The following is a 27,817-nucleotide window of genomic DNA, read 5'->3' on the forward strand; positions in this document are numbered from 1 at the left end:
AATTCATAAATGACACCAATTGCTGAGGGGGATTTTAGTGTATCTAACTTGAGTTGTTTGGACTTTAATCAATAACCACCCTCCCTTGAAAGTGAATGTTAAAATTCTGAATTTATAAGTAGAATGGTATGAATTTCAAGTTGAACTTCAAGGCTTATGGAAAAAATCATATTTTTTAAAATGTGCCACTTTATTAAACTAAATATTTAATTTAAAACCATAAGTGGGCTCTTCTTTGCAGCAAAGAATCCCTAACCTCTCCCAAACACATTGACACAGGTAACATTCTTCTGTTGCAGTGCCTATAACCAAAGATCTACAGTGGACAAGATTGCAGTGCTGGCACAGACTGGCCAGGCTGATGGCCAAAGCTGATTTCTGGCGACACCTTTAGCAGATGAGCTACTGCCCTGGGCAGCAAGATAACATTTACATCCCCCTCATGGTCAGGTTGGAAGGTGTAATAGAAAAAGCATTGGCTGGAAATCATACCCCTCAACAAGTCACTTGTTGCCTTTTGAACTCGTGTTTTCAACTATGAACTGGGGGCAGTAATTTCGAAATTCTGGGTTTATTGGGAGGCTTAGAGATATAGACAGAAAGTACCCAGTACATTGTCCCTTAACAGGGCTCAAACAACAGTGGCATTTATTGGAAGAAGATGTGAAGGCTCATAGGTTGTTGGAAAAGTGTTTGGGGCCAAATCAAAGGATGTAAGACAAAAAGCCCATAGTAGTTTACATTCATTAGTCATCTGCTTTGTTGCCAGGCATTGGGCAAAGTCTGTATGTCAATCACATCCTTGGGTTCTCCCAGTAACCTGTGAAATATTTATGTAGGGTTTGGAGGGTAACTGAGTTAATTACTGTTTGCATCATGAGGAACTTATAATAAGAATCCTTAATTCACAAAAAGTTCAACATTCCAAGATAAAATGTCATCTGTGTAAAACAGCTTGACTGCTTCCTCCTCTGTCTCCCCCCCTCCTCTACCTCTCTTTTCTTCTGTCCTTCAATTTCTTTATTATTTGTCAGTCTCTTCATTTTCCACTGTCAGCGTATCTGTCTGTCACCTCTGTGACTCTCCTTCATATTTTTTTCTCATGGCCAGGCTACTGGTAGTTTGTTGAAAGAAATGCACAGAAGGCTTGGGTGGTTCAGCTGGTTAAGGGCCCAACTCTTGGTTTCGACTCAGGTCCTGATCTCCTTGGTCTTGAGGTCAAGCCCCTCCTTGGGCTCCACGCTCAGCAGGGAGTTGGCTTGAGATTCTCTCTCTGCCCTTCACCCCCACTCTTCATTTTGCAGGTGAAAAAATAGAGGTTTAGAGAGGTTGGTTTTTAAACTTCTGCATAGCTATGTGAAATAGTTGAATTTAGATCCAGGAGCCCTGATGCTCTTCAGTGGAGTCCAGACACTTCTGTGTTCCTATGTCGTCAACATTCCTATATGCTGTAACCATGCCACAGAGAAGGCAGGGCCGGTTTTGCCTTTGACTTTACAGAATTACCCCCTGATGTTTGCAGTCCATCAGATTGTTGTCTTTTTTTAACATGCATAATAAAAGTCTTGAGGGTATACTCTAATGGAGGGGGCTATGTTTTATTACAAGATGATCAGGTATAGTAAGTCACAGAAACATTTGGTTGTGTAGACAGTAAAAGAAATTGTCCTCAAAGCTGTTAATCCTTGTGAGCTACCAGATGGGCGTGGCCTGTCATTTCTGTTGTTAATGCTGCTATTGGGCCATTATCCTTTTTCCATTTTAATTGGCAGCCGGTTGCCGTAGAGGTCATCCTCAGGTCCAACGTGGAAGTGGGTCGTTTGCCTTCTGTCTCACCATTGTCACCTCTCTCGACTCCTAAGCTCTTTGACTCCCCCAAACTTGAGTGGCTGAAGGTGATGGACAGTTATGCTAAGCTGCCAGGGGTAGAGCTTCAGCCCTGGTTGGATTTGGCTCTGGAGTTTACATGGTGTCACCTGAGACAAGGGATTGACTTCGAGTTTCAGTGTCCTCATCTCTTGGAATAGTATCTTGTGCAAAGGGCTAACGGAAAGACTATGAGATGTGGTGTATAAAGTCCTTTCAACAGTTTTGGGGACAAAGTCAGTTGTTGTAGTGTTGAATGTTGTAATGTCTTTAAAACACGTAACAACAACCCCAACCACCATGGTTTACAGTCTTAATAGCCAGAAGGACACTAGAGTTAGATAGCCACATAGCCCAATGCCGATGTACAAAACGCCCGCCATGCTTGGCATCTAGCTTTCTTCCCAGCTCGGTTTCCCTCCCCTGCAGGCTGCCACAGGGCTGGAGCAGGCCTAGCATCTGTGTTGGGGGAAGGAGGCATGTGCTGATACAAGCCTCAGCCTGCCAGTGAGACCTGAAGTTGAGCAGCTCCAGATGGAGTCAAGTGCTGCCTTCTCTGCCAGGAAACGTGGTGGGTAGCCAGGGCCATTTGTGCCAGCCAACAGCCATGGATATATCAAAGGGGAGACAGGCAAAAAGTAAGAAACCATGGAGACCTAGGAACTAAACAAACTATACAAACATAAAAAGATGGTGCCTGTTTGTGGCAGGTGAATGCTTTCTGGGATCCAAAGATAGTCGTTTTACTTACAAAAGCAATAGTGCATCTGGGATGTAAACAGGGCAGTGCTAAATGTCTCTTGAGTTTGGGCTGCTCTTGAAGGCCTCTGATCCCTTTTATTTGATCTCTTCAGTTCTTACCAACTATGAGCACGTTTTATTAATTGTGTCTGAATGATTGGAAAACATACAAGACATAGGTATCTTAATGTGTTCTTAACACTTGTAAAAGTCGAGTAGATTTATTATTATGAAAATTATTTTGCTCAGCGGATAGCATATTCATCATTATGATCATCACACGCTATGAACTTGATGTTTAGAGGTAAGTGTATTATGAGCCAGGAAGGATACTATGAGTAAGTTTAAGCCAGTAAGTAAGTTTAAGCCAGGCACTGTATTAAATACTTTACATAACTTGCAGTTGTTTTTCTTCGTTTAATACTCATACAGCAACTCTGTGAGGTAAGTGCTAATTTTACCAGCTTTAATTCAAAGATGAGAAAATTGAGGCTCTCTTCTCTGGTCCAGGTCACTCAGTTAGCAAGTAAGGGGCAAAGTCTGAGTTCTGATCCAAAACTTTCTGACCCATGGCTCATGAACTTATCCACTGCACTCTAATAATCTCCAGTGTGTTGTCTTCTTTAGGCGGGACTTAAGGGGGGTAGTACATTTATGGACACGGAAGGAGATGATTTAACAATTCTGCATGTATGTCTTAGAATGTAGGTGCTGGAGGGCACCTCCAGAAGGCACCGCACCACCTTATGTCCCTTTGGAACCAGGGGACTTGAGGCACAGTGACTTTTCCTGGGTCTCAGAGAAATAAATCTTCCTGTCACTTGTATGGACCAGATGCAGCTAATTCTGGCAGGCAGAGATTATATGTGGCCCCAAGACCCAAGGGATACTGACACTGGCTTTGACCAGAGCAGTAGCTGCAGAATGAGAAGCAGCAGTATTTTGCCCTGCCCTCCATCGTGAGTCATTCCTCCCATGAAATGAAATGGTGGCAAGGCCAGTACAGCAGAATGGCAGTGTTCTGTGTGTAACTCCGGCACCGATACAATCTGGTGCATAATAAGTGCATTTTCAAAATAGCTTTTACTTTCTCTTACTTCTAGAAATAATGCATGTTCCCTCTACCAGATTTATAATCCAAAAGAAGGAAAAATTAACATTAATCCTACCCCCATCTAAACAGAGTTAATACTTTTCTTCATTCCTCATTTATCCTCTGTATATATTATGTGTGTACACATGAACATATATTTAAAGTTACATATTTTGGGTTAGAACAAGCTTCCTCCTCAGCCCTGGTCCAACCTAGCAGTAATATTGGTACTGTTCTTACCAGGTCAAATAAACATATATTTTATTTAAATCTGCTAGTAGTTTTTCTCTGATTATAAGTGTTATAAGTAGTCATTATAAGAAGTGCAGGTATAAAGAAAGAAGTAAAAACCATTTGAACCTTTATGCCGTATAGATAACCAGATAACTGCTGTTTATTTGGGCCTTATATCATTTTAGACTTTAGGCATTTATATCTGCATTTTCTCAAGTTTGGGAAAGGGTAATGTACTCTAGTTTGTGACACAGATATGTTTTGGATTTTACCCTCTAAATACTTTCTGATGGTTTTCTTTCAAAAACCCTTCAGGCTTGTCAAAAGTCTAGAGTCCCACGACATTAAACTTTAGGCAAATGACAGTGACATTGGCAGTACAGAAAAGCTTTGGGTTAGAGATCATCGTCTTCATTGTTCTGTCACTTAAGCACGGACCAAGGCTCCAAGTATCATCCTGGCTTTTCAGGAGGGTGCAAGTATCCCCAGGAGAATTCGTTTCTCCTTTCAAAATGGAATAGCCACATCAAGATAACAGTACAGCCTAGTGCAGGGAAATAGCTTCAGTGCCAGCTATTATGGATAGTTTTCTCTGAGCTTACAAAGCATTGCTGCTGTAAAAATTCATGTAATAATTAGTTATTTTCAAAAAGTTATAAATGCTCATCATTTTTAAAAAATCCCCTTTGAAATCATTACTTTGCATATCACTGACTCTGACTTAGGAACATTTTGGACGAGGTTCTGATTTGGAAATGGTGGTAGGGGGAGGTGATTCCTTTTTTCCACACTTTGACAAGTCACAGATCTAATGGAGAGATAAGTGAGAAAGCAAATGTAGTGAGATGTGAACGGTTGTCGAATCCAAGTGTTGAGTATGTGGATGTTTACTTGTTGGTGTTAAACTTCTTTATGTGTTTGGAAATCATTATAATAGAATGTTGGAAGACAAACCCAGTAATGAGGCTCTGGGTGAGGGGGTTAAGGCACTGTCTCTAGAATTACCTTTCTGGCTTAAAAATTCTGACTCTGCTTCTTGCTAGCAGTGTGACTCCATATAACTCAACCTCAGCTGGGTTATTTGTTAAATGTAGATAATGAATATACACTTAGCACAAACCTCATTCCATAGAAAAGTCCTAACGAACACTATGGTTGTGAGTTCACAGAGCAAAGGGAGTGAAGAGGATAAATGAATGACCATATATATGCTGAGGGCCCACTGTGTGCATGGCACTGTCATTTGGTCATTTTCAGGGGAATGAGGTGATCTCATTCTGCATCGTGCTGTGTGTGCTCTTCAGCAGAGACTTCCATAAAAGAGAAGGTGTGAGGAGTATGATTAGCAAAACTGAGAGTGGCTTCATTAAGTTTGACAGAACCACTCCCTGGCACCATTGATCGCCCTTGGCCTAGCATCTCCTTTGAACTAGAAGGCCCTTCAGAGAAGAAGTGGCATCTGCTTTGTTAGACTTCGTAGCATTCCTAAGTCAATGTTAATTTTGTTCATCATAAAACTTAACTCCCTTGGTGTAAGGCTAGGCTATTTCCTATTTGGGGCTTTTCCTGTTTTTGGTTTATGGACCTGTGTCCTGGGAGATTCAGGCTCTCCCTCCCTCCTTGCAGTCAAATCATGTTTATGTATTATGACACCTGTACCATCCTCATGCTGGGAGGCCAGGAGAAAGGGTCAGGAACCTGGAAAAAGCTGCAGCTTGGTTTAGAGACATCAGCAGTGGGGGCCGGAAGGAGAATATTTTAGGTAATTCTGTGGGTGTGCTGTTTACTTCTGGATGTCTGATACCATGCTTCTGGAAACTGAGGTGGAAAACAGAGTAAAAAACTATGGTGTTGAGGGTAAATGTGGGATATAGAACAAATATTGGCTACATTTTGAAAGGAGAATGAGCTGTCAGTAGGTAGGAGGAGTAGACTTAGATGTTAGTTTTCCAGCTGCAACAATGAAATGTGAATTTTCAGAGTAAATGTCTTATAATGATTGAAATTTCAGAGGGTATCCTCATATTGGACTGCTTGATTGGTCAAGTGTGAAACAGGACTCAGTTTTTCTCTGCCCACACCAAAACCATTGGAGAACTACTTTAAAGCTGCCAGAATTTTCTTTGAATTTTACCAGATGTGGATGCTAGACCTTGGACATTTTTTTCTGTGTTGTTGTGAGTGTTGCGACTCCAAAGTCAACTCAAAAAAATTCTATTATTTTTCCCAGGAAGTCAGATGCATAGCAGCTCATGAATTCCTTAATTTCCTATTTGTAACACTTGACCTGGTCCCCTCTAGTATGAATTCTTGCTCAAACCAGGCATTTTTTTTCTCTTAAGATGCAGGAAGTCCTAGCAAAGAAGACTATTCTAGCTTGAATGCTTCAGAAATAATCAGAAAAATTGTTGTGAAGACAGCCCAAGAAAGTAGATCTAGGTTTGTGGTTTGTGAGGTCAGGTATAGAGAAAAGGTTGATACATCAAGCACTGCATTCCCAGGGATATAAGTGCATAAGTCCTTATTTAAAACTAGTTTTTCGGGATCCCTGGGTGGCGCAGCGGTTTGGCGCCTGCCTTTGGCCCAGGGCGTGATCCTGGAGACCCGGGATCGAAACCCACATCGGGCTCCCGGTGCATGGAGCCTGCTTCTCCCTCTGCCTATGTCTTTGCCCATCTCTCTCTCTCTCTCTCTCTCTCTCTCTCTGTGATTATCATAGATTAAAAAAAATAATAATAATAAAAAAATAAAACTAGTTTTTCCTTTTTTTTTTTTTTTTTTTTTAAGATTTTACTTATTTGAGAGAGAGAAAGAGAGCACAAAAGCAGGGGGTATGGGCAGAGGGAGAAGCAGGCTCTCCACTGAACCAGGAGTCTGATGCAGCGCTTGATCCCAGGACCCTGAGAGATCATGACCTGAGCTGAAGGCAGACACTTAACCATCTGAGCACCTAGGCACCCCTTGAGAGTAGCTCTAAGGTGGAGGTGATAGGAGGTGGAATTTGAAGTCCATGCTGATCTGTTTGGCTGTTGAATGGACCTGTTGAAAATAAAGTCAGTGATCTCAGATACAGTCGAATGTGCACTTGAGTGACTTGGATGTATTTACAAGGATTAGAGGGACAAAAGGAGGAAGGAAGGGAACCAAAGAGAGCGGTCTTAGAGAGAAAAGGAAACAGTAAGTATTTCTCAGGTCTTCATAACCCTTGAAAGTCAGCCAAATATAAACTCTTCCCAGCTTATGGAAGCTGCAAAGTTTCACCCTCCAGGATGCAATCTAAAGTCTTCTTTGTGCTTAACATTCAAGCAATAGACAGAGATTTCAGACACAATGAATGGATCAGGACAGGCAATGAAAGAGCAGGACACTGCAATTTAAAACTCAATACAATTTGAAAGCAACATAACAAATGATGCTGGACCTCCGTAGGTTACATGGACAAGGGGTTCTGAGATCTTTCATCTCTCTTAAGGTAAGTCATTCCTAGCCTCTGTTGAACTCTAGTGTGTCATACACCACTTAATATGGAAAATAAAAACCTGGGTTTCTTTTTATGGCAACATCACCAAGCCGTTGTTTGGAATTCTGTGTCTCTGGCATTTGGAATTGTAGCAGATTTCAAATCTGAAAGTTGTGTTTATTTGCAGGTTGGGAGGGGTGGAAATATCCTTTATTATTGCTGCTGTTAAAACCGTGGCACAGTTTGAATCTCACTGACCCCTTGGGAGCTTTCACAGGGACTCTGTTTGAGAATTAGCTTACCTGCTATGTTTTTATTTTTTATATTTTTAGGACCATCCTGATAAAATTATGGGAGATCTTAAAAGCGCTTAGGGCAAAAGTAACTAAATTTAACAAAGGCCATAAGTGTGTTTTCCTATTTATTTTCTATTCTTAAATATAGGTAAATGAACTTTAATGTGGAGAGGTTTTCTGAGGATCTGAAATAACAAATGTGAGTGATTTGCAGTGCTGAATCTTGACATGCTTTACTGGTTTATTCCAGGTGATGCTCTCATGATTTCTAACTTAAATAGATAACTAAGAAGCCAAGCAAATACATATGGAAAAGCAAAGTAGCCCTTCTCAATTGCTGACCCATTCATGTCTTTACTCCCCAGCCCTGTCTAATTGGAAAACCCATCTCTTCCTTGCGATGTCACTCAACCCTCCTTTATGGCTAGCTTAACTTGGCCCTGCCTAGCTTAACCATGTCCCCTTTTCTCTGCGCTGTGTTCTTAACAATTATTACTGTCCTGATATTTTTCAGGAATTATTTGTTTCTCTCTCTTTTCTTTAAGAGATTTTAAGTTTTTGAAAGCAGGGACCCTGATTTTTTTAATCTTTGTATTTCCACAGAGTTTGTGCTCAGTACATATTTGAAAAGGGCAGCACATTTTCCTGCCACTCTGTTTTCTTGCATGACACTTTTGGAGGTCCTGTTGTTAGATGTTGAGCCTTGTTTCCTGAAGATGTCTTTTGGAGGCCTCTGCAAATATAGGCAATCTCTGACCCACATGATAAAGTTATAAAGGCTGATACAGAAGGGAACATTGGAATATTCAAGACTAACCACTATGAATAACTGCCTATGTTTGTGTCACATTTTAAACTCTTATTTTTTATTTGTTTTTAGGACAACATGTGATAATTGGGACCAAAAAATGTAAATCAATACTGAAAGGATATAATGTACCACCCATAATACCACTCCTTAGCCCCTTAAGGTAACTTCATAATAGTTTAGTTAGTGTTCATGTAGACTTCATTATCACTGCATAACTTAGTCACAGATGTATTTGTTTTTTTAAATATTGATCATTAAGATTTATTCAGAGCCTATAGGTATGTAGATATATCCCCATATTCACACATAAAGATATATTAGTCATCATTAATGGACATATAGTATTGTATTAATTCCTTATATGGTTATATAAAATTTTTTTCTCAAACCCCATATGTCCAGTGCTGATGGATATTTTGGTTGTTTTCAAGTGTTTCACAATTTTAATTATATTTCAGTGAAAAATCCTTATTTCATTGTTGATGTTCATAGAAGTGGGACTGGTTTTCTGTGAGGACTGGGTAGGTGGACCTCCTAATTGTCTGAAGACATTCTAGGTGCTTCTTAACTGTTGTGACTTTCCCAGTAGCATGGATCAGGTAGGTACTCAGTCCTATTTCTTGATTTGCAATTCGCTCAGAGGTCTGTGAGAAGGATTTTGAGTGCATTCCTTGGCTGTGAAATCAGACAGATAGGCCTGTCTGGAGAAAGGATCTCTAGGGAGCAGAGTTGGATAGAGAGTGAGGGGCTCTGTGAGACGATCTCTGTGAATGAGGAAAGGAGGTGACCTGGCAGCTTTGAGGGCACAGAGGTCCTAGGGTTAGAGTGTGGCAGTGACTGACTGTGCCATCGTCCCCTGGAGCATGTGTGCATTTGGAATAGAGATTGTCCTGTAAAGGGAAAAGCTGTGTCACTAGGGACTCAACTACTCTACTTGAGCACTCATGAGAAACTGAAAGATCTTCCTTGGTTGTGACAAGGGAGAAGCCTAGAGGAACCTGGTGGTAGTGTGACCATGGCTGGCAGAATGATAGCAAATAGCTGAGCGGAGTCCAGACAGTAGCATATGGCACCTCTCACCAAATGGAGGGCCACATAGAGAAATTGAGGTACCAAGACAAAATAGGGAAAAGACAAGGTTTCCAATCAAGAAAGTGGGAGATCTCACAATACTAGTAATATTTCTGTGAAAGAGAAAGAAACATCTTTAAATATGGGTGTAGCCAAGCAATGTGTATATAACATTTTAAATTTCATAGTCATCCCTGTTGCTATAGAAAATAAAACCTTCATTTTGTTATATGAATTTATATTTATATCAGTTCTGGATGTTGCCATCTTTCCCCTCCTCTTGTTCATCACTGGTTAAGATCCATGAGAGGTCTGTTTTTGTCTCTATTCAAAGATAGCTTCTGGTTGTCTGCTTGCTGCCACAGGAGGGGATTCTTAGCCCAGGATGGGTTCTTAAGCCACACCCAAGAAGTTTAGAGATGTTAATTCTGCCCCTGCAACACTTGTGGACTCTGCCTTCAAGATGGCTTGTTACTACCATGTGTGGTAATTTCTACGGTGTAGACTTGGTTAAGCTGTAACTACATTTCCCAGAATCCCCTTCCATGTGTAAATTTGAGTTAGAGTTGGCTAAATGAGGAGTTTGCACAGAATTTGGAACGCAGCCATTTCTCTGTGATGTACAGATGGACAAATACAGAGATGCTGGCAAGGGGGTCCCACTTGTCCTTGTTCTTCTCTGCCCTGTGTCCAGCTAGCTAGTCTCCCATCTGCTAACCCTACTGATTAACATGGACCCAGACCTGTCATGAGTCCCATATTCACCTATCCTGGATGTCCTGCTTTCTCTTGATTGGTGACTTCTGTGATCCTCTCACCCCCTTTTTCTGACCTTCCGTTTCTAAGCATCTCCACTAATTGTGTCAGCTTTAGTTCCTATGATAGTTCCCTTATCCATAACTCATAGTGGTTTTGCTTCCCTAATTGAATTCTGATTGAAGACATCTTTCCTATGAAAATATGAAAGAAAATTATTTTTTATAGCTAGTTTCCCTTTATCCTTTCCCTTTAAATATGCTACAAAATACTGTGGAAATGCTATGGTGTTCATAAATGCTTTTCATCTTCCATGACTATTTCCAGGATCTGTTGGGAGTCACAGATGTTACACAGATACTTTTTTATCAATGTATATCATAAATCTGTCCTGTAATCTGTATTGAACACGGTAGAGATTTCTTCTGGAAATTCTTTTTCTGAAGAAACTTTCTTTTTTCTAAAAAATTCTCCTTTTTTTCAAATGGCTTCATTTGTAGAAGATCTGTTTCATGTCCTATGGTTGCAATCTTACAGTATTAGAAGTTCTTTGATAAGATACAGCTACTTTAAGTAAGATCATATGGGTGTTTTTGCCATCAGTGTTAGGAGGTTCTGTCCTTAAGCTTTTTTATAGAAATATTTTTTTCTAGGGGTGCCTGGGTGGCTGAGTCAGTTGAACATTTGACTCTTGATTTTGGTTCAGGTCATGATTTCTGGGTCCTCGGATGGACCCCCGTGTCAGCTCTGCACTCAGTGCAGTCTGCTTGAGGATTCTTTCTCTCCTTCTCCCTCTGCCCCTCCCCACACTTTCTCTCTCTAAAATAAATAAATAAAATCTTAAAAAAAGAAATATATCTTTTAATAGGCAAATTGTAAGATTGTTTTATCAGTCTTAAACTATAGAAAGAGTAAGATATTACAACTGAATTGAGCCTTTCTGAGGTAATTTTTGTCTAGCTTTAAAAATTTTTTCACCAATGAATTCTGTATTAATGGTTATGAAAGCAATTAATAACATTAGTGACACAATCAGAAGAGTAGGCTAGTTTTTCATTATAGATTTTAATGGGAGCTATAATGTAGTAATACGTATACAGTATTTCTTAGGTATGGCAATATGGAAAAACAATGATTTATCAAACTTTAATTTAGGAATTTTTATAGGAACTAAAATTAAAAGTGTTCCCTTGAAAGCAAAAGCATGTTTTCTTATGATGATGTTCTTACGTACTTTATAATCAATAAACTACTCCAAGTGGTATTATCATGCCCCCCTACATTCTCCAGATGAAATAATTACCTTATAAAATGTGGAATTAATTGACTAGTATATTTGATAGGAACTTTAGGATTTAAAACTTCTATAAAAGCTTTATCAGTAAAGGAGTTCTTAATGTAAAATAATGTCTCCTGGGGCACCTGGGTGGCTCAGTTGGTTATGCATCTGACTCTTGACTTCATCTCAGGTCATAATCTCAGGGTCATCAGATTGAGCCCCCCATGGCTCAATTTGGGTGAGCCTGGGTGTGATGGGTGTGAGCCTGCTTAATATTCTGTCTCTCCCTCAGCACCCCCGCCCTGTGCGTGCACGCTCTCTCTCTTTCTCTCAAAAAAACCAAAAAAACAAAACAAAACAAAAAAACACTAAAATAATCTCTCCCTGAACAACTTACATTCTGTATCACAAAACTCTTGTCCTTGAGATGGCCATAGTTCCATCTTTTACTTTAAAAATGACTGTTTCAGGCATGTGCAGTTTAAATCTTTGATGAGTAACAATCTGATGGGGAGCTAAGTTATCTCTAATCCTAATTCAATCAAGGGATGTTACCAATGATGAAATAGTTTATTCTGATGTCTTACGTATTTGAAATTCTCTTTTCTAGTGTTGGGCAAGCCCATGTCAGACATGTATAAAGTTGAAGTAATTGTTTTAGCCTCAGGGATGCCACAGAGCACATAGGAAGAGTCATTGGAATATTATCTAATTCCCAGTGACCTCATTACAACTTGAGGAAATAGGACTCCCATCAACAGGAGATATTTGAAGATAGGTAATTCTCCAATTTTAAGTTTGGGTTCTGGGATCATCATAAAATCACAGAAATGAACTCATTTTCTTTGGGAAATTGGCACTTAGGCCTCTAATTTGTCACCCTGTAATTGTATGTCCTTTATAAAGGTTCCTCTTTCTGTAATATCTTAGACTTTTCTCCTGCCTCACGCTCCTCCTCCTTCTTACCTTCTAGTGATAGATCAACCTGAAATACATTGTAACTTTCTCAATTAAGAATCCTCTCAAACCTCATGAAAGGTGATCTCCATGCTGGAAATTATGCCATGCAATTGTGCTGAAAACTGGATATTCCAGTTTTGCTCTGGTTGGTGAACCATGGAATTCATAGTCCTCCCCCCCCCAACAACTCCAATGTTATTGACTCAAAATAGATGATCACCTTCATGATCTTGATGTATACAATGATACATTTGTATTTAGAAAACTGTTATATTTTTAAAGAGAGCAATGTTGAATTCACTAAACTGTTTTAAAAAGATAGTGGAAAATAACATTCTTATTGATACTTCTGAAAAACATTTCAGACATTTACTAGGTCCTTTTGCATTACAATTCTGAGCTGTTTCTTGTAAGCATTATTTTGCATAAATAGATTTTCAGAATGCTGTCCCTGAAAAGCACAGGGAACCAGTTTTACAAAGCTTGCCTGATGAAAAACGTTTCTTATTTATTCTCTTTAGGTTATGCTTTCCTTAATGAATTTAATTTTTTTTCTTTTAGATTTGATAACGCTTCCAAGAATGTTTATTATCCAGCCTGGGACTATTGGGGAACTATAAAAATTTATATAAAACTGTTATTGGGGATCCCTGGGTGGTGTAGCGGTTTGGCGCCTGCCTTTGGCCCAGGGCGCGATCCTGGAGACCCGGGATCAAATCCCACGTCGGGGTCCCTGCATGGAGCCTGCTTCTCCCTCTGCCTGTGTCTCTGCCTCTCTCTCTCTCTCTCTCTCTTTCTCTCTCTCTCTCTCTCTGACTATCATGAATAAATAAATAAAATCTTTAAAAAAAAACTGTTATTGTAATTAGAATGACACTTGTGGTAAGGAATGAGAGGAAAACATTTGAGAAAGCATTATTTTAATGTGGCTAATAGAGAACAAGACCATGGCATGGGTTTTTTTTTAGGCTTCCTATATGGCTACAGATGTTATTCTCAGAAGTGATATGGTAGAGAATCTTACATATTTATAAGCTTATGAAATATGTCACTTACAGTCCTTCTTATCGTAAAATATTTACACATTATAGAATCTGATTCCCATCTAACCAAGTGGAATCCTAGCCATGATCACTGTGGATTAACAGAAATTCACCAGAAAGGAAAAAAAACTGAAGTGAATGTATTGCATGTTTAGGCTGCTGCATATAAGAATAGTTGTTAAGGGCAAAGAAGTTGGAGTTAATACTTACCTGGGTTTTTAACAACTAGAAGTCCAGTCCAGTATCAGTATATAAGTGGCAATATGGGGGATCCCTGGGTGGCTCAGTGGTTTGGCGTTTGCCTTCGGCCTAGGGTATGATCCTGGAGTCCTGGGATCAAGTCCCACGTCGGGCTCCCTGCGTGGAGCCTACTTCTCCCTCTGCCTGTGCCTATGCCTGCTTTTCTCTCTCTCTCTCTCTCTCTCTCTCTCTCTGTCTCTCATGAATAAATTAATAAAATCTTTAAAAAAATATATGTGGTAATATATTTCCATGCAATACATGGTTTTTTTTTTTTTTTTCTCCATCTCTTTTTTTAGCTTGTTATCCTAAAGTATGGTTAAATCATCTTATGTTAGATAAAAATTGGATTTTGTGTCTGGGATATTCTTTTATAATTTTGTTTGGGGATAGGGAGGTGATGTGAAAAACAAACAGAAAAACCCAGAAACTTTTGTATTTGGAGAAGTCAGATTTTTAAATAAAATGGAAACATTGTGTGAAATCAACTTGATTAATATTGAATGAAAAGACTAGATACTGTTCAATAGGACTTGCCCACTTAATTTTTAGCTCTTTGAGTAAATAACTGAATTAAATTACTTCATGTGAGTTTCAGTGACGATGAGAAAAACTTGATTTTCTTTGGTGTATTGACATACTACACTGATTTAGCGCTTATGATTTAACAAGAAGAGATGATTTTAGTGAACTTATTTTTGGCCTGAGGTTAAGTGGCAGGAGATGTACGTAGATTGGACGGTCTTTTTTTTTTTTTTTTATTCATGAGAGACACAGAGAGAATGAGAGGCAGAGACGCAGGCAGAGAGAGAAGCAGGCTCCATGCAGGGATCCGGACATGAGACTCGATCCCAGGTCTCCAGGATCAGACCCTGTGCTGAAGGCAGCCCTAAACCGCTGAGCCACCTGGGCTGCCCTGGACAGTCTTTTCCTTTGTCTTTTGCTACCTGTCTCAATTTGGCTGCATAGAACCCAAGTAGTTGTTTGGTCTACCAGTTTGGTGGCATGGAGTCTTTTGACAAGTGGTCAAATGGTGACACATGTAATTGATAGCACTTCATTGAGGCTACAGCTGCTTCTCTATCTTGATGGTTCATGCCTAAGGCTGATTTAATTTAGCCTATGCAGTGCCAATTAACAATGCCCAATTAGGTATTCTGTTTGGCTTTCAAGTTTAGCTGCTGGAAAACTCGTAGAGAAAAGCATCTCTTTCTTCTGGATGACAAGCATATGAAAATTGATAATAGCAATGGAATGCTGGTTATCCTTTTTAAGGAATTTGAAGTGATCACAATTAAAAATCTGAGTAGACAGCAAGAAGTATTTTTCCACTTATGTCTTCAGAAAAGAAATAGGAAATGTTTTCCTATATGCCATTTTTTGGGTTAATTGCTGAAAATAATTAGTGATGATAGCTATCATACTTTGACTTCTTTGTAATGTGCCTGGCATAGGGATAAGCACTTTACCTACCATGTCTCATTTATTCTTCACATCATCCTAACACTGTAGATTACTTCATTATAACCATTTTACAGACAGGCATATCACTCTTAGCTTTCTGAGCCTCTTTCTTTTCCTCTCTACAAAGAAAGTGATAGGCAGAGTTGGAGATTTTAGGTCTGTTTGACTACAGAGTCCTTGCTCTTACTGCTATCCTCACATACAATAGCCTAATGATGGAATAAATTTGTTCTGCATGACTTCTTTCCTGGTGTGATTCTGATAATAAATTGTCATCATATCTTGGTTTTTACCTAGTTCTATGTGAGCCAGTTTATCAAAAGACATGGTTTTGACTGATGTTACGATGGTTCGTATTCTCTGGCAGCAACAAGTGTCGGAGGTCGTCCAAGGCAGCAGAGGAGCTGTTTGCTGCTGAGAGAAGGTGAAACCTCGTTTCCTGAGTTTATGCAAATATAGGAGAAAGAAGGACCAACCAATAAGAAAATGAGCCCTAATAATCTGACTATATCAGCTAGAGTGACTGTCTTACCCAATGCTGTCATAATGTCAAATCTTTCTGTAGCTCCCATGATAAAACCATCTGTGGCTCCTTCTCTTCAAACTTTTGCCTGCTTGCCTTGAGTCACAAGAACAGTGATAGAAATAGCTGAAATAGCCAACACTTATGGAGCCCTCACCTTATATGAATGGTGGCAGACACCAGCAAAGTTATTATTATTAACATTATTATTTACTCATATCTGCCCAAGTGGAAATAATCCTTTGGATTCTTTACAATACAGAAAGGTAATAAAATAAACGAACTGATTGTGACAGTCATTTTTCATCAATCGTAGGAGTTTTCAGGCTCCTGGGGTAAATTATTCACATGTATGACTTAATTCTCAAAAAAGTCCTCATCATATTTTCTCAATTGAGTAAACTGGGTATCAGAGACATTAAGTAACTTGACCGGTGTCAACAGCAGGGTAAGGGATGAAGGCCTGATTGAAACCCACTCTGCAGATTCTAAACCTGGTGTGTTAAATCATAAAACTGTTAAAGCCTCATAGAAGATTGACTTAGTTTTCTGAATTTAGACAAAGATGAAGGACGAACAGAGAATGCCAGTTGTGGCCTGAAGAAGTGTACTATTTGGTGTATGAAATCTGTTTTATTTGAGGGCTTTTGTTTTTTGTTTTTCTCCTATTATTCTTTTGGTGGTTGCATGGCGGAGGGACAGAGGGGGACAGCAGCTCTCCTGTTTGCTGAAGGCCTTATTTCCATCACTGGGCTTCTTCACACATGCAACTTTTGAGCCAGGCCCAATAAGATATTTGAGTTTTTGACTCAGGTCTCAAAGGTCAAAAGCAGACACTTCCCCCATTTCCTTGAGTGTGTCGAGAAATGAAAATTCCACCACCACTTTCCCCTAGGACGTTTTGTTACCCTGCCAACATTTCAGAAATATTGCTTGCTTTCAGTTTTAATCCATTTCCTCCTCCCTTATCCAGTCCCATCAATATCTAGAGCAACCACTCAGAAATCTATTGGTTTCTAAGAATACAGTTATTAACCACTTCCTTTGCATCTTGTCCTAAACCTTTCCCCCATGTACTCCAGCCTTCCCTTTGACATCTCTGGTGGCTGACAGGTAGTTAGCTCTTCTGACTAGCAGATTGGTGCCTCTGCCACATGAGAGTATTATTGCACAGTAAAATTAATACCTCCAGCCCAGGTTTATTTAGCATCTTTTGACACTCAAAAGAGCAAGAGAACACATGCCTTGCTTTCTCTTGGAATGGTTGAGTATTAGATTAAACTGGCAAGAGATATTTTAATATCCTCGATAAAGACTTCGTTTTTAGGTGCACTGATGTTTTTTTGAAGTTCTTTATGCCTTTATTTTCAAAGTTAGTTTAAGAGAGCTTTTACCACTTTTGGAAAGCATGTGTATTTCCACATTGCTTGTTGCTTAAAAAAAAAAAAAAAAAAAAAAATTACACTACCGGCTCTGGGTTTTCTTTTTCAGATGCAAAAGAATTTGTTTTAAAAGCCCAGATCTTAGCTGGAGGAAGAGGAAAAGGTGTCTTCAGTAGCGGTTTGAAAGGAGGCGTTCATTTAACAAAAGAGTAAGTCTGGAGATTTTAATTCTGTGTCTTTGGGCTAAGCAGTTATGGCAGATCTTGCTCATGATTGAAGGGAGCACGAGAAAGATGGTAGGAATGTGGTGGGAACAGGAGGTAGCAAATAAAGAAAGTGAATTACAAGTAGAGGACACTACAGTGCCCTAGTGTTCTTTCTCTCATAAGTGGATTTTTCTTCCTTAATTGGTGAAAACCCAACACTTCTTCTGTCACAGTGATTCATCGCAAATGTTGAGAATGATAACACAAATGTTGCCTCCATATTGTTACTTCCCTATTCTAGAACCTGCAGTGGCTCCCCAGCACCAATGGTTTCAGTTGTCCCTCCTGTCTAATAATCTGAGCCTTCCGGTATAGGGGCCCAGCACTGCCCACTTTCCTCTCCTTTCCTGTTACAAACCTTCATTATTTACTTTGAATCTTACCCTCCTATGCTCTTAGTGGCCAATACTTCTCACACTGCCCAAGTCAGGTCTTTGTTATTTATTTCTTATCTAAATCTGTTATGAATTTCAGCAGTGTGACTATAACTTATTTTGGTGAGAGGATAGCAGAGGGAAGTAAAAATTTCCTCCCCTTCCCTCCGCTCAACTCCCTTTCCCTCTGCCCCCTCCTCTCCGCTCCCCTCCCCCCTCCCTCCCTCCCTTCCTCCCTCCCTCGGTGAGCCTCTGGTACAGTGCTAGGCACCTAATGTATGAACAGAAAGGCCTGTGGGCTCTGTGAGGGTGGAGCTGGACCCTGTGCAGTGTGGACATGAGGACATAGTATGCACTCTGCTTTAAAATAATTTTCAGCATAGACATTGATTTTTTTTTCTTCTCTCTCAGCCCTCAAGTTGTAGGACAGCTGGCTAAACAGATGATTGGATATAATCTAGCAACAAAACAAACTCCAAAAGAAGGTGTGAAAGTTAACAAGGTAATACAAATGCTTTGGGTCATTTTCTGTGTATGTGTTAGAAAGAAGAGAAAATCATATTGCAGTTTTGACAATCTGATGAAGCAATGCACTTTGGTGATATGCTATTTTGTTTTTTAAACCTCATATAATCTGTTTAGGTTGTGGTATTCTTTAAGGAGAAGTAAAAAGGGGTCTTTAATAGTACTAGTGTTTATTATCATTAGCGTTTAGAAAAAATGGGTACAGGTGAGTGATGGAATCAACAGCTTTCCCTTTCAGAACGCTGGCATGTGTTGTTTAAAGCTGGAAAGGGCTTTGTACAACAGCTCTTATTACTCAGGGTGGGACAGTCTCTGCTCCTCCACAACCACATCTTCATCCTGTGTATCAGAATTACTTGCTATGATTGCTTTTCTAAGTGTCCCTTTCCCCTACTTTGAGATTAATACCATTATTATCACTGCAAGTATTGTGTCTCAGCAATCTTTTTGGGGTTCTCGTGTCCAAAGGGTGTACATTATGCACATACACACACACGCAGAGCCCAAACCCCCAAGTAAAGTGGCCTGCCTTAGTCATAAAATTTTATGTGGTGGAGCCGAGGCCAGAACCTAACTCTGCTCCCATCAGTCTGTCCATCTTTGCTGTGCCCTTTTCATGCACAGAAGCACCACAACTGGCTACCTGATTTGCAGGACCCAGTACAAAAACAAACGCAGGAGCCCTTGTTCAAATTTCGAGTCAGCTATAGCAAAACATTATACCAAGAGACCAAGACAGGGACCTTTGTGAGTGTTGGCCCCTATATGATTACAAGGTCACACACTCTGGCCCTGTCAGGCACAGATGGTTAGAAGGCTCCGTCATAATGGTGAATGGAGGCCCAGCATTTTGGGGAGCGTCTGTCTGCTTGGTTGACACAGCATTCCAGATCATGGTCCTCACCCATGTGCCGTGCTTGGCGCGGGGGAGACCTGAGGTAGTATTCTGTGTTTTTTATTTTTCACAGTGGGTTGTGTGGAAAATTTTTGACATGACCAAAAAAAAAAAAAAATTGCCAGTTGGTTCTTAGTATACCATGACAGGGGCTGTCTTGGGTCTATCTTGATCTGGAAGAAGGAGATTGGAAATACTGGTGGTCATTAGTTCCCTCCTTCTGAGAACATAAAGCTTTTATAGATGTCAAGATAGCACACTGACAAAACTGGTTATGCTGGTTTGTCTTTCCCAGGGCTTCTGTGATGTAAGAGCTGTTTAAAACGCAAAAGTATTTTGTTTTGACTTTTGTTTGGCCCAACACAGTGCTTTTATTTGCCTTTTAAATCTGGTTATGAGCCTTTACCTGTGTTAACTTCTTCAAAATTTGTCTGCAGAGGACATGATTAGTACTTTTGTTTGTAGGAATTTGTTGTTTTATATGGCTCCATGAGTTTTTAGATTAGAGTTTGTGATACTTTTTTAAAGCATATAAAAATACCTACAGCAGATTCATGCTGTATGGTAATGCATAAAATTAGTTTGTAGATAGGTTTCTGAAAGGCTGGAGATAAGTGCATGCTTGTACACCGAGTCATTGCCAGGAAACGACTAGAATGATTTACTTTTAAGTAGTGTATTCTTTTTTTTTTTTCTGATTGTAAAAGTGATTCACACTTGTAAAAAATTCCAATCTGAGAGAAATATAAAAATTAGAAAGTAAAAGTTCCTTGGCTTCTCACCCCCTTGAAATAATGCCATATATCGTTTCAGTCCTTTTTCTGTGTAAAATTTATGTCACCACATTCTTATAACAATACCCTTTTATGTGACTTTAAGGAACATGCTTTTTTTAACTTACGAAATCTTGGACAGCAGTCAGAACTCCTCCCTTTATAGAATAGAAACTTTAGTTTTCTAAGTTTTTTTGAGAAGTGGCTTAAACTCATACATACATTTGTACACATTGGATATTTTTTTCTAAGTCTGTGCCAGTGCATTTCTGGTGTATTCCCTAGAATAATAATAGGGTAGATGAGACTATGCTACTCATCATGTTCTTCACGAATCAATACCAGCCAAGGTTACTGCCCTACAACGAGAGAAGTTCAGAAATCAAGTATACTTTTAATCTTATCTAATCATGGTCCTGTTACAAATAGTTTGTACACTGGTACTCATCTACAGATTACAGTTTCAATGGCATGATATTAAAGACAAAAACCAACCAACCAACCAGGTTCAGTGGTCCAGTAGTTCCCAAAAGCTTTCCACCCTGGAAGACTCCACAAAAAGGTAGTGTTGATGATATTGTTTGTGTCAGTCACAGATGAAGTCATAGTTTTGAAATATATCAGCTGAGGTCCTCATGGGATGAATGTTCTTGGAATCCATTTAGACTCTCTCTACAACGATGCTTAAAATATTCTGACATCCTGGGCTATATGGAGGGCATGGTAATGTCAAAAAAACTGATCTTGAAATAAAATATCTTGAATTATCCATTGATAATCATCATTTTCCTGGGAATGTTTTCTTAAAGAGTGATACGTTATTTCTACCAAACAGAAGCCATTTGATATAGCAGCTGGTCTTTACAAATAGAAATTTGATAGAATGCGGAGCACATCTGTCAACATTTTAGAAGATTAAGAATAGGACTCTTGAATGACATCTGAAAAAGTTATAATGTTGTGTTGCTTCTCAGAATAACTGCTGAAAATCATTAAATCTCCTTTTCTAGACTAGCTCTTATTAGAAAGTGAACTAGAAAACAGCATGCTTCTATGAAAATCCTAACACTGTGTGCCAAGAAGTATTTCTTACATAGTCATGAGTTACCATTTATGATAAGAGAATCAATATGAAGGCTCTTATAAGATATTTTATTTTTAACTGGTGATGTGTTTGAAAAGAAGTTCTGTATTCATTACTTCATGGCTTTTTAGATCATCATATATTTATCCCATTTCATGTGACTTAAAATTAGTGGTTTTATGGCATCTGGGTAGTTAACATGTAATGCTGTTTAATCTGACTTTTTTTGTCAAATCTTTTACTGAACTGCTTTTAGGAAAGGCAGTGTGTTTTATTTCACTTTTAGTACTAATTAGTTATGAATATTCTTTTCTTTAAAAAAAATCATCCAAGACACCTTTTAACCATTTTTATTGGGAATGTCAGTTGGTATAGCCTATCTCTCTCTAGGGCAATTGGGTGGTACTCACTGAATTTTTAAATATGAAGAGTCTAAAGCGTAGCCATTTTACTTTTAGGTACCTTATCTACAGGGATACTAAAACACATGAGCAAAGGTATATGTACAAAAATAGGCACTGAAGTAGCATTTAAAAAAAAAAAATTGGAGTCCACATAAATGTCTGTCAGTAGGGCAGTCCCGGTGGCTCAGCAGTTTAGTGCCGCCTTTGGCCCAAGGTGTGATCCTGGAGACCCAGGATCAAGTCCCACAACAGGCTTCCTGCATGGAGCCTGCTTCTCCCTCTGCCTGTGTCTCTGCCTCTCTCTGTCTCTGTCTCTGTCTGTCTCTCTCTCTCTCTTTGTGTGTGTCTCTCAGGATAAATAAAATCTTTAAAAAAAATGTCAGTAGGGACATGATTAAATGAATATTGACATGTAAGTGCCATCTAGTCACAAAGTAGAAGACCTTAGAGAGATCTCCAAGTTGTAATATTAAGAACAAGAAGAAAAAGAGGCATTCAAGTAGATATAATATGCTTCCATATGCAGGATGTCTCTACTATTATAATGCTTGTAGATTCATAGGAAAGAGATAAGAAGTTGGTAGTGGTTTTTCCTGGTAGGCCTGTCACACACAATTGTTGAGGTTGTGCTGAGCAAAAGGACAGCTGGCTGAGGCAGTGAGCACAGAATAAAATCCTTCCATCCCACTTGCCTCTTACCCAGGCACTGTCCTGGCATGCGCAGAGGAAAGTGCTGCTTTTTTTTGATGATCACAAAGGTTCCACCTGGGCTCCTGATCACCCTGATTCCTGAGGTCCAAGGGTGGAATATGCAGAGGAGGGGACTGCTATCATTGTCTCGTTTATGTACTTTTGATACCTTTTGCATTGTTTTTGAACAAGCAAATAGTATACTTATAATTTAAAATAAAGTAGAAATTGAATTAAAAATACAGTGATCCAGGAGATAGAGGTATACAAACCTGGGAAGCATCAGACATACTGTAAAAAGAATCCTTTTGGTAACAAACCTGGTTTTCCACCAGTGCAAAATCTGGGAAGAATCTGTGTAGTAAGATGTATGTACTGTTAATGTTTCAAATTAAAATAACAACTGCTTCCCTGGAGTTTTTCTTAAGTGTCAGGGTTTCTCAAGGAAGAAAAAAAGAAGATTAAAGTAGGAAGGTTCCTTGAGGCAAACCAAATACCTGTCACTTGAGCAAGTTAGCAGGATCAATTAAGGAGGTGAAAATGGGCATTCTGTATCATGAGAGCAGAACTCTCATATCTCTGGTAGCTAGCTCACTGGGTTTAAAGAGCCTGAAAATGAAGCTGTTTGCTTTGTGTGGCAAGTTTATATAGATTTCCAAGTGGGACTCAGCTCAATGCTGAATTAATTTGACTTTCTTGCTAATGTGGTAGGTGATGGTTGCTGAAGCCTTGGACATTTCCAGAGAAACCTACCTGGCCATTCTGATGGACCAATCCTGCAATGGCCCTGTACTGGTGGGCAGCCCTCAGGGGGGTGTTGACATTGAAGAAGTGGCAGCTTCGAATCCAGAACTTATTTTTAAGGTATGTTTATATTCCTGCCTATGCTGTGTTCATTGATTATTGTTGCACAAGCTGTTAAAGATTTAATGTGCAGTCTGAGGCTGGTAGCAGTACATTCGTTTCTGGGATTTATGGCACAAAGATGTTGAGTCCTTTCTCTTTTCTGAGCACTCAGTTAAACTTGGCTAGAACCAAGGTATTCCCTATCCAAGGTCTTTTTCTTTGTTTTTTTTCTCTCCCTTCCTTTATTCCTCCTTCCTGTTTTTCCTTCCTCTCTCATTTCTTCTACCCAGCCTAGCCCAAGAATTAACCAATGGGGGAGGACTGTGAGTCTTCCATTTCCTCTGGATTAACTAACTGTACCCCATGTCACAGTATGTAGAATCCAGGAATTCTGTCCTGGGAGACTGGATGTAAGCTGGAGACTGCCTCCATGTCTCTCAGTACTGCTAATATAAAACAGAATCCTTCAAACATCCAGATTCTATCCATTTGTTTCAGTCCTTTAAACCTCATCCTTAGTTTCTAGCCATAGATCTGGCTGAGGTCAAATCCTAACCAGCCAGCAAGGGTCTCAGTGTTTCTAAGCCTCATTTTTTCAATCACTAAAGTAGAAGTGGGTGTAATTTCCACCCCACAGAATTGTGAGAAAGAATGAGGTGACGTGTATAAAGTGCTTCTCAACCTGCCTCAGCTGTAAGAAGAAAAATCTGCAGTCTTTGGAACTGTAATTCTAGTTCTTTAATTCTGGGTTCCTAGTATAAAAAAAAAATGTATCAAGTTAGAAATTTTTACCAGAGGGATCCCTGGGTGGCTCAGCAGTTTAGTGCCTGCCTTCGGCTCAGGACGTGATCCTGAAGTCCCGGGATCGAGTCCCACGTTGGGCTCCCTACATGGAGCCTGCTTCTCCTTCTGCCTGTCTCTGCCTTTCTCTCTCTTTGTGACTCTCATGAATAAATAAATAAAATCTTTAAAAAAAAGTAAAAGGAAAACAATTTTAGCAGGAGGATTCATTATTTCTTTTAGAAGGTGGTTTTGTTTCCCTTCAGAAAGTGAGAATTTTATTTCTTGAACCTCTTTGTTCCAATCAAGTACTAGTACTTTGGTGATTGATTTCAGAATGTTTTCACCAATATCACCTATTTAGGTTAACTACCTTGGAAGTTCAGTCGAGACTACATGCTGCCTTACCAGTAATATCTAGCCATTTTCAAAATTAATGTGATTGAAACAAGTCACTTCATTTGGAAAGAGAATATATGAAATAAGGTATATGAACAGCACTTAGTATCTTGGAGAGAAAGGCACTTTGTAGAGCTAAGGTATTATTAATGATTATCATCATCAATAGACTATTTAAATCATATGGTAATATTTAACCTACGTATGACAGGCTCTAAACTTAACAGCAATATTAGACAGGAAAACCTTACTTTGGAAGCTTTCCAAAAGATGTCATAAAAATTAACTGACTAAATATTCGTCAGTGCCATCTGTATAGTAATTAAAAGTGAAAACTGGCATCCGATTGTCTTGTCAGCATGCCACCCTGAAGAATTATATAGTTTTTGGAAAGGCTGTTTTTTAGATGGTCTGCTAATTAAAATGTACCCTATAGGCAGCTGCAGTAGCCCTGCTCAGAGATCTTTGGAAAGGCGCCACACTTTAATTACTCATTTGCAAATAAATACTAAGCATTTTCTTTCGAGGTTGTGAATCTTTTCATTTGCTTGTCTGAATTATCCTTATTTAATTCATTTTTACTAGGAGCAAATCGACATTATGGAAGGGATAAAGGACAGCCAAGCTCAGCGGATGGCAGAAAATCTAGGCTTCCTTGGGCCTCTGAAAAACCAGGTACTTGAGCATTTGGAAGCCACTGTGAATGACTTGTTTCAGAAAATGTTTACTACCTTGCTTACTTTCCTCTAATATTTGTGAGGATACCAGGATACAGGATTATTTATTGTGTCACAGTTTTGCTCCCCTGTTGTTTATGATGAAGAAAAATATTTCCCTTGTATTCCAGAATAGGATGTTGATGAGATGTGTTCATATATGTGTAGGTATGTGGGGGTGTGAGTGTTGCATGCAGACACGTGCATTTTGCTATGTATGTTAGCCTCAATGTTTTTCTGTAGCACTGCAGTGCCAGCCCATGAATTATCCTAGGCAGCATAGTGGTTAGAAGCACAGGCTGTCAAGTCAGGCAGACCTGAGTTTGAATCCTGTGGTGCCACCAGCATGTGTGATTCCACCCGTCTGAATGTCAGGATCATCATCTGTGAAACAGGGCATGTTGTCAGGATCGAGTATGCTGATGTGAGGAAGTGCTCATTCAGAACTCCAGAAAGGTCAGCTGTTATTGTTATTAATAATATACATTACTTAACTAATTGCTATTCTTTCATAGCTAATGGGATTTGAGATGAATATTAATGACCTGAAAGTGATATTTCACTGAAAACAGCTTAAATTATCCCAATTTAGTAATTATATGCTTTGGCTTCAAAGACAGAGAAGTTGTCCTCTGTGCTGTTGAGGGAGAGAATCTGTCTTGAGCATCACAGTCCTGCTTTGACCTTGGTCCAGCCCACAGACCCTGATTGTACGTTTACATAGGCAAGCTTCTTTGTCCCACAGTTAAATCAAAACTATTTTAACTCCTCCACTACTAAGAGAAACCAACTTAATAATCCTATGGCCTATGTGTATGTATATATGTGTGTGTGAGTGTGTATGTGGGAGTATGTATGTGTTCACCTGGGGCTCCCAATTGTTACAGAGCATTTTCTTTCATTTATTTGGGCAACATTCCTCTAAGAAAACAGAATTCACACTCTTTCTGCCTTTACTTTTTCTTTTGATTGATTCTGTCTCTAGAAATTTAAGGATGGCAATAAGGCCAGTCATAGAAGGGTAAAGCTGAGTAAGACTTGAACAAATGTGTTTAAGTTAAGAGAAGACAGCACTTATTTGAACATGGGAGGAACGACTCCCTCAGATAGCAGAATATTCAAGATGGTAGAAGGGGCAGGAACATCTGGGACTAAACATTAGCAGAAGAAAGAGCCAAGACTCAGTGGACAGGTAGAGGAATTGTTATTTCCAAGACTGTCAAAGAGTTGCCAAGTTAGTGACCTGCTAAAAAGAAGTTATGGTGGATTCTTGAGTGAGGGCTTCAGTGGTTGGATTCTCCCCCTGAGAATGAGGTCACTAACTGGCTTAGCCATGCATTTGACATTTATTGTGGGGTGTCTTATGTAGGGGTGGTGGTCACTGAGACCACTGTTTCATGTGGTCACTATGTTCTAGCCACACTTCCCTGCAGTCAGCTCCAGAATGTTCTCCATAACCCTATTCACCTCATCTATATGCCTCTGCATATCTCTTTTTGTTTTACTTATTTCATTCACCTTTGCAGATCCTAATCTACACCACAGAGGGGACAGCCTTGCTTACTGCTTTGTTGCCAGCAAAGTGCTTGGCTGATATATTAGGTGCCCTAGAAACATTTGTCATACTTGTGAGTAAGTGCAACAACACAGCCAGGACGTCCACTTGGAAAAGATTCCTAGAGAGTTGGTGATAGGCAGCTGTAAAGGCAGGAGAATAAATCTAGAGTGGGTGAATCTGCTGATACCTTGACTTGACAGCTCAGGAGGTGAACATAAAAGAAAGTTCTAGAGAAGGCAGTAATACCATTGTGAACACCAGAAGATAATTTCCTCCTCTTTCTTCCATGTTATAAGAGAACTTTAAGAGTCATAGCTCTTAAATGGTTAAATCACATTTTTTTTCAGTACCCCAAACACTCTAGGTTTTAAATGAATTACCTATGGAAGGAAGATGAACATGTGAGTTCTCAGAGATCATCAGTAGCTATAGTATTTTTTTTATCAGTAGCTATAATATTTTTAACAGAATGTATTGAAGAAAGGAAAAGTTTTTTATTTCTTTTTTTTTTTTTTTCTTGTTTCTTTGTCACCCACTAAATGAAAGGCTTTCAGTCTTCATTTGCTTGACAGGCAAAGTTGAAGTGAGCACTGCCTGGGTGCTGCTCACTCTGTTGGACCCTGGGAAATGGAGATGAAGAGAAATAGCCATTGTTCTCCAGGGGCTCACATAACAGTGGTCAGCTGCTAGCAGTGACTACAGGGAGAGGGAGTGTAATCTGAAGGAGAGCGAGGGTGATCTGTCGGAGATGTGTTCAAATTTGTTCATCTAGGGACACCTGATTATATTTGCACAGTAAGAAGGAGCCTATATGTGTGCTGGAGTGGTAAATTTGGGAACCTCTGCTTTAGGATGCTTTGTCAAGCCACAGAGGTCAGTGAAACATTCCAGAAAACCAGTGTCCGATAAGCAGAGGAGGCTCCCCTAGAAGAGAAAACATTTTTTTTTTAAGAGAAAATATTTAAACGCGTATCAGTCAGTGATTCTTTGGTCAAGAAATAGTATCTTTGAGGCCCCTCAGATTCAATATGACCTTGAAAATCACTTAATTCTCATCTAGGACATGGTTTAGGTATCTGGAGCCAGTGCTCTTATGAATGAACAACTTATAAAATGATTACCTTGTAAAGTTATTACTATCTTTCCTATAACTCGTGCCTGTTGTCTCTGAAGGTGAGGTTTTCATGTTAGACTTAATGAAAAACTATCACCTTGCACAGAAACTACTAAGTGTGTGTTCCTGACAAAATTCATTTAATTAAGAATTGGTTGAAAAGACTAAAGCCAC

The 27,817-nt window shown here is 39.4% G+C and overlaps 1 protein-coding gene across 3 annotated transcripts in view; it reads left to right on the plus strand.

Annotated features, from left to right (window-relative positions):
* SUCLG2 (succinate-CoA ligase GDP-forming subunit beta) overlaps window positions 1-27,817 on the plus strand; it is a 252,425-nt gene that overhangs the window by 109,986 nt on the left and 114,622 nt on the right. For 2 of the 3 annotated variants that reach the window (XM_038565887.1, XM_038565888.1), the window contains 4 exons: window positions 17,329-17,428; window positions 18,271-18,361; window positions 22,942-23,094; window positions 24,841-24,930. In XM_038565887.1, the coding sequence (XP_038421815.1) occupies window positions 17,329-17,428; window positions 18,271-18,361; window positions 22,942-23,094; window positions 24,841-24,930 (434 nt within the window). Of the gene's footprint in view, window positions 1-15,681; window positions 15,739-17,328; window positions 17,429-18,270; window positions 18,362-22,941; window positions 23,095-24,840; window positions 24,931-27,817 lie in introns of all 3 variants that reach the window. The other variant, XM_038565886.1, reaches the window with a different exon arrangement.

Source organism: Canis lupus, chromosome 20 (genome assembly GCF_011100685.1).
Source record: "Canis lupus familiaris isolate Mischka breed German Shepherd chromosome 20, alternate assembly UU_Cfam_GSD_1.0, whole genome shotgun sequence".
In the NCBI taxonomy this organism is placed as follows: Eukaryota; Metazoa; Chordata; class Mammalia; order Carnivora; family Canidae; genus Canis; species Canis lupus.